The sequence below is a fragment of the Diabrotica undecimpunctata genome, chromosome 9 (genome assembly GCF_040954645.1).
Source record: "Diabrotica undecimpunctata isolate CICGRU chromosome 9, icDiaUnde3, whole genome shotgun sequence".
Classification (NCBI taxonomy): domain Eukaryota; kingdom Metazoa; phylum Arthropoda; class Insecta; order Coleoptera; family Chrysomelidae; genus Diabrotica; species Diabrotica undecimpunctata.
Window position 1 is genome coordinate 31,947,364 of NC_092811.1, and position 13,832 is coordinate 31,961,195.

Sequence of the window (13,832 nt, forward strand, 5' to 3'; positions counted from 1 at the left end):
CTTTGAATAAAAAAATTATTTACTGGGTTTCAATCAGCCTGCATCCAAAAATTGGGTGTACCCAATATCTCCGTCTTCTCTCGGGTCGTTTTTGCGTAGAAAATCATCGTTGTTACTGTTTTTACTTCCATCTTCGACAAATGTAACCTCGAGCCAGAGGCCCTCGTGTTTGAAAGATAGTCGCCCTCAGGCATAAACATCTACTTAATGCACTTGGTACATAAATAACTATTATAATAACACCATAATATTCAGATCTGGAAAAATGTTACCAATCTACGCTTATGTTTCCACGGAACAATAATCAAACATTTAGTGATAATCAACCAGTTGGTCAATATGGCCCTCATTTAATTAAGGTATTTGGTCAGCTAACTTTATGAAAACATTAAAAAATATTGATATTTATATCTATAACTAGATATATATTATAAAGTTACTGATGAAAGTTATTTTAATAATTCCTTATTTCGTTTTACAAATTTGTAATTGTATAAGCAACTAAAGACAACATGAGTAATTTTATTTGTTCACGTCAACAACTTCATCCTCAACCGGTATCAACAATCTGTCACAATAAATTGGTGACATCAACATCTTTTAAATTCTTGGATAATAATTATTTTTTATCTGAATCATAAAGACAAAGGACACGTAAGTACATAGTAAAAAATTAACTGCTTAAAAACGTCTAAATCACTATTTTTTAGATAAAATTCTCCAGTAATCATGTCCAAAGTTCACGAATTTAATGTAAAAATGACCTGTGATGGCTGTTCTGGTGCAGTAGAAAGAGTTTTAAATAAATTAAAAGACAAAGGAGTTGAAGAATTTACCATTAATTTGGATACTCAAAAGGTGGTTGTAAAATCGTCTCTACCTGCAAATGACGTTTTAGAAGTTATTAAGAAAACAGGGAAAGAAACTACCCTGCTATCATCTTCTTAATGGGGTTTTTTGTGAACTTTATGATTTGCAGCTAATTTCATATTTCATATACTTATGTAAGCGATATATGATAAGTCTTATTGAAATTTTACAATTATAAAAATCTATATTTTAATAATATAAAACTCTAGCCTTTCTAAAATTTTTTATTTATATCCCAAGATAGATATGTAAAATGTTTGGAATATGCAAAACAAAGGAATATAATTTGAAAAGGCCTATTGCGAGAGGCCCTTTTTTAAGTAATTTTGTTGTTGCTAAAAAACTAGAAAATATATGAATAATAATGACTTATTGAGAGAAGTCTGTGAATCATCAGGGTATGATTCACTAAAACAATTTTTTGCTATTTGAGGTATTACTTAAACATTAAGTAATTCTATTATATCTTGATTTGACTTAATTTGCCTACTTATAACTACTGTCTAAGAAGTTACACATGTAACATGTAACTGAATGATTCAAATATCACCAATATCATACTATCTGAGTGGAACAGATAGTGGAACCTTAATAGATCTTTTTACAATATATTAATTTTATATTTTTTTGAATATTGTCACTAATTAGAATTTAATTTAGTATTGCTAATACTTTAGCAGTTTTTATTTGTACAATCAATATTGTTTAGATGTTTTACAAACAGAACTAATTACATGGACAAGTTAAAATGTTTGTTTTTGGCTTAAAAAACTATCATGACCACTACAAACTTTTATCAAAAGTCAGAAATAGGCCAATAAATTAGACTGGTCAACAAAAATCAACTTTTTTTGTGACATGGATAGAGCATGGTGTTTATTATTTATCGTATCATTAGAAAGCTGAAAATAAACTTAAATTTTTTTATCATCCACACCTTATTTACCAAGAAGAATTGTGCATTTTAATTTTAGTATGCACTTAGACATGCACTTACTTTAAAATATTGTAGCAGATGTTTTGGAGAAGATGGAGGAAAGTTGCCAGGAATCGATAGGAGTGATGACTTATTTGTGAGCAGGCCAAGATCCACAACGGATTGTCGAGCCAGTTATCTATCCACCATCCCACCACCATCTATCATTACTTCTCATATTTGTAGTTCCAGAAATATCTTCTACTTCTTTAATTCTGAAGCTGCCTCTGGTTAATTTCCTGGGAGGTAGATTGCCAACTATCCCTCCATCTTTTAGGTGGTCTTCAGGGAGGTCTTGAACCGGGCGGGTTGTTTTGTAGGGCAATTTTTGGGAGTCTATTCTCATCCATTCGTCTTACATGATTGTACCACATCCTCTTACGCAGCCTTCCCCATCTTACAATATCTTGAATTTTGCACTGTTCTCTGACGTTTGTATTTCTCACCCTGTTCTTAGGGTTTTCATTTTGGCAACCCTTAGCATCTGTTTCGTTTTGTTGGTATCTTCGCGCACTTCTATGCCATATGTCATGATCAGTCGTATGCAACTCTTGTAATTGTAGATTCTAATTTTACTATGTGTGCGCATATACGGATTTGACCAGACTATCACCCACAGACATCCCGACAATGCGGATGCTTTGTTGATCTGACTCCTTAGGTCCTTTACTGGGTCGTGTGTGCTTGATATATCTATGCCCAGATATCTGAATTGCATCACCTGTTCTATGGGGTTTTTCTCAACCACTAACTTACATCTGAGCGGATCTTTTGCTATTGTCATACCTTTAGTTTTGTTGGTGGAAATGGTCATATTTAGTTGGCGGCTTATTTAAAAGAACTGAAAGAGCTATCTCTGAAGATCATCTTCTGATTGGACAATAATTGCTGCATCCTATGCGTAACACACCATACCAATTCTTTTGTTGCCCATTCTGTATCCGAGATTGAGAGATGTTACTTTGTTTATAATTTTGCCCATGAGTAGGTTAAACAAGAAGGGACTTAAACTGTCGCCTTGTCTAATTCCTCCCGGTGTTGGAATATTTTCAGTGAATTGGTCTCCTGCTCTAACTTTGGTTACATTGTTGTTATTTAGGTTATGGACTATCTTTGTTATGTTGGTCGGTGTTTTATTTTTTATTAATATATTTAGAATGTCTCCCAGGAGAACCCTGTCAAACGCCTTTGTCAGATCAATGAAGCAAATATACGCTGGCATGCCGAACTCTATAGCTTTTTCTTTTATTCGTTTTATTATGAATACTGCGTCTTTTATAGACCACCTTCTTGTAAAATCTTGTTGTTCTTTAGCATTAGTGATTTGCCTTTCCAATTTGTCCTTAAGAATACTCGTGAAAAGTTTTATCGTTGTATTTAAGAGGGTTATTCCTCTGTAGTTTTGTCGGCAAGTTTTTTGTCCTTTTTTAAATATGAGGATTGTGATGCTCTTATGCCATTCCTCTGGTGTTTCTGTGTCGTATAAGATTTTGTTAAATAGTTGTGACAGTTTACTTACAAGTTCAGGGCCTCCATATTTTAAGAGTTCATTGGGTATACCATCTGTTCCAGGTGATTTTCTGTTTTTTAGCTTCTTGATCTTTGCTTCTACTTCTTCGTCATTGATTGTAGCACTTCTATCTGCTTCGTATTCGTTTATATTCAGCGTTTCTTCAGCATCATATAGCTCCTTAAAATGTTGTTGCCATGTCTCTATAGGTACTCCCTTGGTCTGCACGAACTCGTTTAACACGAACGTTAACTGGTTTTTTCCTGTTCCCAAGCATTTTCCATATTTTCTTTTGGGCACCATGTAGGTTGTAGTCCATGTCGCTGGTGAATTTAGCCCAATGTTCTCTTTTGATTGATTTTATTCTTGTGTTTACTTCGTTTCTTACTTGGACATATTCTGCGAGAGCTTCTTCCGATTGTGTGCTTTTATATCTCAGGTAGCATTTGCGTTTTAATTCAGAGAGTTTTTTTACCTCTTAACAAAACCACGGTTTGGTGTGGTTTATCGCCCTCGTGTTAATTTTCCGCTTTCCAATTGCTTCTTCTGCTGCTTGGCTGATGCATTTCCTGATTTTTTGCCAAGTATCTTACTGATGTCCTTCCAATGTTTTTCTGTGGCCAAACAATGTCTTTAACAACTTTTTATTAAACTGATGATGGAATGATTCAATTCCGAAAAGATCTTCTTTAAAATAAAAGTTTTAAGCTTTTAATAAGCATTTTTTTATACCTTGATACACACGAACACCACGTGCTTTGTATTCAACAGGTATACTAGCCACTCCTGGATATCTCCACTTCATGGTTTTGTTCCAGTTTCACTTTTAGTATAGGAAAGACTTAATTTTAAGTGTTTTATATAATTTGGCTAATTTAATTATAGTAATTATAAAGAGATGATAAAATTATGTTATTATAATATTTAATCATAAATAATATTTTGAAGTTAATTTAATTTTATTGATTTTTGGTACAGTTATTTTGTTAACATAGATATCCGTTATAAAACAAGTTTTAATTATCTTTTATTACACGTAGGTACAGGTTGGTCAACTTATACTCCAGAGTTCGATATTTTGGATGTTTAAAAAGATACAAAAAAGTGATCTACATAAAAATGGATCAAGTACAGCTAAAAATTTTAAAATTATTTTCAAATATACAATGTATTCTCACTTCAAAATTTGTTAATAATCACTTTGTAATGTAGGTACACAAAATTACACAAAAAACACAAAATCAAAATAAATAATGATAAAGTCAACTTTATTTAGATCGGATGAACTAGCTGGCTATCAAACATGAGTGTAGTGAGGTCACACAATATTGCACAATGTTTTAAATGACATCTTTTGTAATTTTCACATATAAAATTATTTTGGTATTGTTTTATAATAATAATTTTATGTAAGCACTACAAGTCTAGTAGGCCCATAGCTTGATGTACTATTCTTTGTCACTCCCTTTTCTTTTCCAGTTCGTTACGTTCAGAAGCATACATCACTATTGGCCTTATTCGGTCTTGTATGTCCTTGGTTTTGCTCTTTGAGATATATTTTTGCTTCTTAACAACCCATTGAGAGCATATACCTACAGCGCGGTTGCCAGACATAATTCTTTTCTGTATTTCTTCCTCACAGTTAGGTTCTCTTGTGAAGACATTTCATAAGTACTCAAATCTTTTAATTTCTTCGAATTTATATTGTGTTTTCTTTTGTTATCATTGTTATGTACGGTCCCCGAACGAATTTCTTATATGTGCATTCCACATACTTCGTTTTTGCTTCATTTATATACATTCCTTTGGTTGCTACCCTCTCTTGGTCCAGGCGGTGGACAGCTTCGGCAGCCCCACCGGTTTCTTTTTCTCGTCGGTCGTGGATACGATCCTTCTGACACTCCTGCCTTTAGCGGCGGCACCCAGTCTTAGTCCTCACACGAACCCACCAAGCTGAAAAGCACCATTTATTAATTACGTATAAACCACCCTTGAAGAAGCACAAAGCTTAAAACAAGGTTAAAACGCGTCAGTCAGTCAGTGCTCCCTTTCTTTCAGTTTCATGACTGTTTCCATCAGCTCTATTTTCCTTCTAGCCAAGATTACCGAGTCGTTAGCAAATGCTAAGCAGTGATGTTTTTTGTGGTATATACTGTATACTATTGTTTATCTTGACTTTATTCGGTGTCCTTTGAAGAGTTAATGGCGTTGTTGTAATGGTGGTGTTTACGCTTAAAAAAACAGAATGTAAATAGTTATAAATAAAATCGGTTTTACTAACAATCGGTATATTTGTCATTTGGTAATTAATTATCTAAACAAATTATTAAAAAAAAACGTTGTTATCTACCTATTTTCATTGAAACGTTTCATGAAGATGCCTTCATGAAACTTCAATGATAGAGTAAATAATTAAGAATTCGTATAAATTGTACTGACCAAATTTTAATTTGCCACAAAGTATCGTGAATACCTATGTTGTTACAGCTGGATCGCTGTAAGGGTGGCCGCACACAGAAAGAGCAAAACTGTTTTAGTCAAAAACGTTTTTGACTAAACGAGTCTGATGTTGATGTTTCCATATAAATTAAATGAGCTGACGCACACTGATTAGTCGTGTGTCTAAAGCATGTTTAGGCTCATTTAGTTTCAGTCAGTCTGTTTGATGTTGATTACCGGATCGTCGTTTTGTGTCGAAACATTTCAATGTAGCAGGCGCAACGTGTTTTTGAAATTCCCTTCTTGAAACCGCTCGAGTAGTCAACAAGAAGCACATGTGGAAACAGCGATATTTTGCTTGTTTATATTGTGTGTATCATGGAAGTGGACGCAGAAAAATTAATTGTACTGATTGAGACCAGATTCTTTTCTCATTTATAGGATGCACCCAAAATTGTCTTTTATTTTGCGTTTTTTTGTCATGTAGGAGGAAACACTGCCAGAAAACTAGTGCAATTTCGTCGTTATCTGTCGACATCTTTAATAAAACTGATTGCATTATGGTTTGTGCAAACATTTTGTTTCTCTTGAAAACAAAATGTTTCTTGTGGAAACAAAAACGTTTTCGTTTCAAACAAAAACGTTTTTGACTAAAACAGTTTTGCTCTTTCTGTGTGCGGCCACCCTGAGGGACCACATATTACCCATTAAAATGTACGGATAACTATAAAAATATTGTGAACCGATATTTTACTTGCACCTCGTACAATTAGTATATCATGTTACATTTATGAGTCAGCGTTGCCAATTTCTTGTCAGAGTATATTAGGAATAATCATTCAATTTCTAAATTGCCATTGCCACTTACTTCGCAGTAACAAACGTGAATGTTCATGAATACAGAATGCTACAACGGAGTAGCGCCATCTATTGCTTGATTCTAAAAACGTAAAAGATAAGCCTCATATTAATTTATTTCTTTTCAGGGCTATTACTTCTTATCAAATTTTATTGCATTGCTTACTTACTCCCTTTACAACTCATATCTCCTATTCAGCTCTTCAATTGTTCTAATTATTATTTTTTATTTACGATTAAAATCTGGTCATAAATGAGCAATAAGCAATTTTAATCTATCTTAAATTACTAGAGTTGTTTGAAATCAACAGTTTACCCTAAATTATTCTAATTATAAAAAAACAATTCGATTATTTTCTGTACGTATCAAGATTTATATCAATCATTTTTATTTATATAAAAAGGAAATTTTTTATCAGTGACTTTTTTATTATTTATCAGCTGTTTATGAATTATTTATTTTACATACAATTTGACTAATTAAACACAAAAAACCACGTAACTCAAGTGTCCACATTCAATTGCGTGACAATAATTCAATCTGTTTGTATTTGAGTTAATAAAGTAGGTACTACTAGTCACACTACCCTTTTTTATATAGAAAATACTGTTTTTAGCATTTTTATTTTATTGATATTTTCAACAAAGTTGATATAATGTTTTTCCTAAATAATTTCACGAAACTACTAAATTATTAATGGTTTGGTAACATATAAATATAAAGAAGGTGCAACATTATGTAAAAAATTACAAAAGACCAAGGTAATTAGCGGTATAAAAATATATGAATAAAAAAATATTTTTAGTCCGATTTTTTATAAACTGTAGAATAAATAGTATATAAGGTAAGAGCAATTTCAAACTATTTTTTGATCATTAAAAGCAATTTTTTTAGTACACAAAACTACTATACTAAGATGTTGCCATTACCGTTTGATTAGTCTCGATCAATGATCAATAAGCAATTTTTCTCTACATAAGTACATTACTATTGATCATCATGATATTTAGCTCCAAGAGTCGCCATTATGTTCTATTTCTGGGGAGCTATTCCCATCTTCTGAATTTTAATATCCCTAAGATATTTTGTAGAGTATTTTACGCTCGAACATTTCCAAAAGTCTGTTATAGTTCTGTTTAGAAGAATCCATGTTTGTGCCCCATGTGTGAAAACCGGCCTCAGCAGTGTTGTTTATATATTAATTTTAGTTCTTCTTTGGATGTTTCTTGAGTAAAATTGTGTTTGGAGTCCATAGTATGCAATATTTGTAAAGTTTATTCATCTTTTAATTTCTTCGCTTGTTTTTTTTTTGGTAGTAATCACTAGAGAGCCAATGTATGTGAAGCTGTCAACACGTTCCAAGATATGAATTCCAAAGACTTTCTCGTTTCTCATTTGCAATAGGATCCTTAGTAACTAACATGTACTTGGTTTTGTCTTCGTTGATGACTAGACCGACCTGTTTCGTAGCCGTTTCCAATGCTAGGAAATATTGCTCAGACATCTCACTTGCTACGCCCTATTATGTCATCAGCGTAAGCTAGAATTTGTAGCATTTGTGTGTCTTGGACTGACTTTTTCACGGTAATATTAAATAGGAGGCAAACCAGGGCCTTTGTCTGATTCCATCCTTTAACTCTAAAGTTGTAGAAATATCTTCCTGTATCCTAACACTGGCTTATGCTTTCTAACCGCTTTTCCTCAAATTGCTTCTTTTTGTCTTCTACGTAAACTCTTTTTTTCTCTTCTTAGGGTCCGGTATTCCCCCTATGCTCTTCTTCTTATCCATCTTGCTTGAAGGTTGATGATCTTTTTGTTATCTGTTGCTTCTTGGCATTCCTTGTCAAACTATTGGTTTTTTAAACTGATTTGATTTTCGTCAATATTTCGGTTTGTTTCTCAGTTATTATGTTTCCAAATTTTGTCCACAATTCCTCCACATTTTTCCCATCTTTCAGGTTCTCCATTTCCTTACCTATTTGTCTGCTATACTTTCTCGCAACCGTTTCAATGCGCATATTATCCACATTAATCCTGTCTTGTTTCATATGTTTATCGTTTTTTAGGTTTGATATTCTTCCTGTCATTTTTGCCATTACAAGAAAGTGGTCACTATCTATGTTTGGACCTCTGTAGTTTCTGACGCCCACTAGATCGGAAGAATGTCTTGCATCTATCAGAATGTAGTCTATTTGGTTAACGGTTTCGTTGTCAGGAGACTTACACGTTCCTTTTTGTAACATTTGAAGGAGAAATCTTATTCCTTTTACTGCATCATATTTTTGGTGCTTGCAAAGTTTATTATTCTCAACACATTATTATTTAAGTCTTCATGTAAGCTCTCACATCCTATAGTTGGCTGGGAAAATTGCTCTTTGCCAATTTTTGCATGAAGGTCTCCAGCAAATTATTTTCACGTTATGACATGGACATCAATCATATTCTTTGTCTAAGGTGTTGTAGAATTCCTCTTTTTCGTCGTCTTTTTTTTTCCGTACGCGCTTATACACAAGTAAGCTATAATTAAAGAATTTTTCTTTAAGACGTTATAACATATTCTGTTATTAATGGATTTAAAGTTAAGGACTAATTGCTGTGTCCTTTTATGAACTAGAAAACCACTGTCAAACTCGTGTCCGGTGATATCCGCTGTAGTATATATTGTAGTATCTCTTCTCCCGATAATTTCTGAACCAGTCCTTCTTATCTCTTCAATCGATATATTTGCTTTCAATTTATCCCAGCTACCTAAGAGCGCGTGGGGCATTAAGGTTTTGTACGTTTTATGTGCAGATCCGTAAATCGTTATCCCTTTGTTGTTTGCTAGGTCGCCTGAATTAAATAGTTCGATTTTTCCTCTTTGTGCTTTCATAACAAGTTTTTTAAGAAAAGTGGTCGTTAACTTTTTGCACAACCCCCTAATCTTTGGAGGACCACTTCTCCCGCTCTTGTTTATCGTTACTCTACTTCACACTGGTTTGGTTACCACAATCTTCCACAGGGCTGCTCAGGTTACCGAGGTTTACCACGTAGAAGTGAGAATCGAAATTAAGTAGAAAAGGCTAGTGACGCTAATAGGATACAGCGCCATATTTTGCACATCACTATCCCATTTGAACTCTATACATTACTATTAAGAAACTTAAAACTAAGGACAGACTCACTAATATCTCTTAGATCCTAACACTTTATTACAAACGTGTACAAAGTTATGCTTTCCATTTTTAAATTAATTCACTCAATGGCTTATCTCATAGTTCTAACTTTATTGTAAATTATAAAACATTGATCCATCCATCCAACCACATCCGAGTTGTTAAGAAGCTGGATGGCACAACACCATCGTGGTGAAGATCTCCTTGTTCATTATTGTTGGCAACTTTTTCGATGGTCTTATGAAAATGATCCATTTACAAATCCCTACGGAGATCACTGTATCTGAAATAAAAGGAAACGGTAACAATTCTTCTGCATATATAGATAAGATAGCATCTAAAGTAGTCTTACTTGAAAGAAGCGGGTTTCTTTTAAGTTAAATTAAAGTGGATGATGAGTTGACAAAGGCAATCTCCATAAATAGAGTAGTGAGAGAATGGTGCATTCGGTCCTCGCTGTTATTTAATATGTACTCTGAACATATCTTCGAACAAGCACTGAGAGAACTAAAAGAAGGCTCATTAGTCTACAGAGTGGGTCTAAACAACATGAGTTATGCCGATGATGCAGTAGTTTTTGCATATAACTTGGATATTTTACAAACAATAATGTCGAGCATATCAGATATAAGTAGAGAATATGGATTTTATCTTATATTGAAAAACAAAGTACCGTTCGCGTCATAAAAAACTGGTACAACTCTTATAACCGAAAATCGTGTTTTTCAAGTTGTGTAAGTTGAGCTTTTTACATGTGTCATTCTAATTTCGAAGGCAACGTTGCCAGTTCAACGAAAATATATCAAACCAGCGAAAAGCAGGGCTGTGCGACAGATCGCAGGTTTTTAGTATATTAAAAACTAAAACAGTATCGAGCATTCTCGATCAGTCAGTCACATTTATATTTAAACATTTATTTAAACATACATCTTAAAAAATTCTATTAATTTTGAAATTTTCCATTATCTCAATACCCATACATTGATTCGTATTTTATTATAATTTATGAAAATATTTCAATTCAAAAATAATGATAGATCATAAATCTAGACATGACTTTAAATTATTATGTTTAATTTCAAATCGAGAGGTGTGATTGGTTTCTCGTAAAGTGTAGCACAAAACTGTATTGAGTTGTGGAATACTACAGTAAATAAAACCCACTGGAAAAATTTAAAATTTAATTTGAAATTAATAAAAAATGAATGATTTTTGCAGTGAACAAGTGTGGAATTTAAATATATGTATTACAATTCGAAAAGTTAATATTTTGTCAAAGCTTCATTATTATTAATCACTTCTTGTAATCTTCTGGGAACTGAGTTTATTAAATTTAGTGACAAATTTTCATCTTCGGCCAAGCTTTCCCAGGTTTCTTCAATGATGGTCCATAAATGATCCCTGTTTTGGGGAACTACGTTTAATTTTTGTATTTTGTTGATACATAAGTCCCCAAACGTTCTCTATTGGATTAATATCTAGACTTTTAGAGGGCCATGGAAGAGCTTCAATGCTATTTTCCATAAGGTAATCTCGTACACGGTGGGCTGTGTGGATTTAACAGTTGTCATGCTGGAAAATAAAATTATTGTTGGGGAAAATTTCCCTAACCGATGGCAACATCACATTATCTAATATATGTAAATAGGTTTCAGTATTTAATCGTCCTTCAATTCTCCAACATATTCCTAAACCTCCTCTATACATTATCTTATCACTTGACGAAATATAGTTTTTGTTAAACCTATTTCAAGGCGGTCTATAAACTCTATACGGCCATCATAATGAAACTGGAATACTTTTTCATCAGAAAAAATTACACAGTTCCAAAAATTGACTGAATCATTTAAAACGTAATTTAAAGCAAATAGGAGTCTACTTTGTTTATGTTCCTCGCTAAATTTATATTTTCGGGCGGCTGCACAATTTTTTAAATCTGTTCTTCTAAATCTCCTTAATGCTGTAGTTATAGAAGCATTAAAGTTTGTATTAACTTTTGCTTGCCTTGCCGTATGGAAGGGATACGCTCTTAAATAATTAGTTAATGTTTCATCTTGTTGGACTGTAGTAATAACTGGTCTCCCACTCCCTCTCCTTCTATCCAAAGTCTACTCGTTTTCCCATTTTTTTTAGTGTTGTGGATTGTGGTTTTGCTTCTATTTAACTCTTGAGCCAGTTGTCGAATAGACCAACCATCTTCTATTTTTGAAATTATTTTCGTTTTATCAAACTGACTTAACTGACGTGGCATCTTTAAAAATTCACTTTGACAAACTTGTCAAATCTGACTGATGGCAAGCAATATTTTTTTTTTTATGTTTAATTTTTGTTTACATTCCCCTGTCGTCGTTCGTGCAGTAAAGAGCTACTTACTGTCAACGAAGAAAAGAGGTGCGTGTTTGTGCCAAATAGAACAGAATCAAACCTATCCTTGTAAATTGAACAGGTATTTTGAGCATTGTACTTTGCTGTAATATTATTTTAAATTTTAGTTTAATCAAAATAATTTTTTATTCATTTTTTGTGACCAAAAATTTGACATTTCTGACTGATTCTTTATGAATAAGTTGGAGGGGGGGTTACCCCCCCTGATCCCAATGTAAATAAAAAATTAAATTCAACTGTCACTGTCAATATGTATTCTGAAAAAGATGTTGGTCCGTTTTTTGTATTTATAGAGTCAACAAATATAAATAATATTAGAGTTGGTTCTTTTAATAATATAAAAATTGCAAGAGATATTTTTAATTTAAAATTAAATAATATTAATAAAATTAGAAGCAAAGGTTCAAACAGAATTTCTGTAGAGTTTAATAATTATCAATCTGCAAATACATTCCTAAATAACAAAAATTTATTAGATCAAGGTTATAAAATTTATATACCTTTTAATTATATATCTTGTAAAGGTATTGTACGTCAAATAGATGTTGAAATAAATGAAAATGAACTTATTGAATGTTGTTCTACTAACAGCGATATTAAAATTTTGAATGCTAAAAGGCTAAACAGGAGAGTAGTCAAAGGGGATACAACTACATACGAACCTACAGGTACAGTTTTGTTCACATTCAGTGGTGTTTTAATGCCTAAAACAATAAATTTTTACGATCTACCAAAATTGGTTAATGTGTACATTCCCCCAGTAACACAATGTTACAATTGTTTAAGATTTGGACACACCAAAACAAATTGTAAAGCAAAAGAAAAATGTATGAATTGTGGTGAACTTAAACATACCGATGATTGTACTATGAAATGTTTCTTTTGCAAAGGTCCACATGTTTCAACAGCGCGTACGTGTCCGGAATATTTACGTCAAAAAAATATTAAAGAACTCATGTCTTACGAAAATTTAACTTTTTTTGAAGCTAGTGAATACATTCCCAAAAATTACATAGAAAAAGACAAATTTATTTTCAATTCAAAAGATTTTCCGTCCCTTCCGAGTAATAGTACTAAAGTAAAACCCCTTAATAATAAAACGATTCAGCACAATACCGTTTCACCATCAGAAAGAAGAACACACAATTTCAAATCTTCGAAAAGGACATTTCAGCAAGTAGTATCAAATACAAATAATAAAAGAAGAGTAATCCAACAAACTTATGACAGAAATGCACATGATGAATGTCTTTATGTTCCAAATGGTAGACCAGAGAATTCCTCCTCTTTAACTGCCTTATCTCAATCTAAATCTCCAATACCCTCCCAATCGGAACCAAAATCTTCTAATTCATATAACGTAAATCCAAATTCAGCCTGGAATGCCAGTGCATCGCATAGTAATTATAATTTCGATACAATACCTTCACAAGATTTCCTAAAATCATGTATGAACTTTATTAATATTTCACCAGATAATTTAAATATGGTTAAAAAACTTGTTCTTTCCCATTCTAACCTTAAGTCCTATATGGACTTAGACAATTATTCAGATAGTGATTAATAGGTTAAAACTTAGAATGATCCTAAAAACAAAAATAAAAATCATTCAATGGAACATCAGAAGTATCAATTCAA

General features: G+C 32.6%; 1 protein-coding gene across 1 annotated transcript; it reads left to right on the plus strand.

The window, feature by feature from the left end:
• The first annotated feature begins 496 nt into the window (after positions 1-496).
• On the plus strand, positions 497-1,090 carry Atox1 (Antioxidant 1 copper chaperone). The gene is made up of 2 exons (XM_072542478.1): positions 497-654; positions 711-1,090. The coding sequence occupies exon 2, from the start codon at positions 730-732 to the stop codon at positions 946-948; it is 219 nt and encodes a 72-aa protein (XP_072398579.1). The 5' UTR covers positions 497-654; positions 711-729; the 3' UTR covers positions 949-1,090.
• The last annotated feature ends 12,742 nt before the right edge of the window (positions 1,091-13,832 follow it).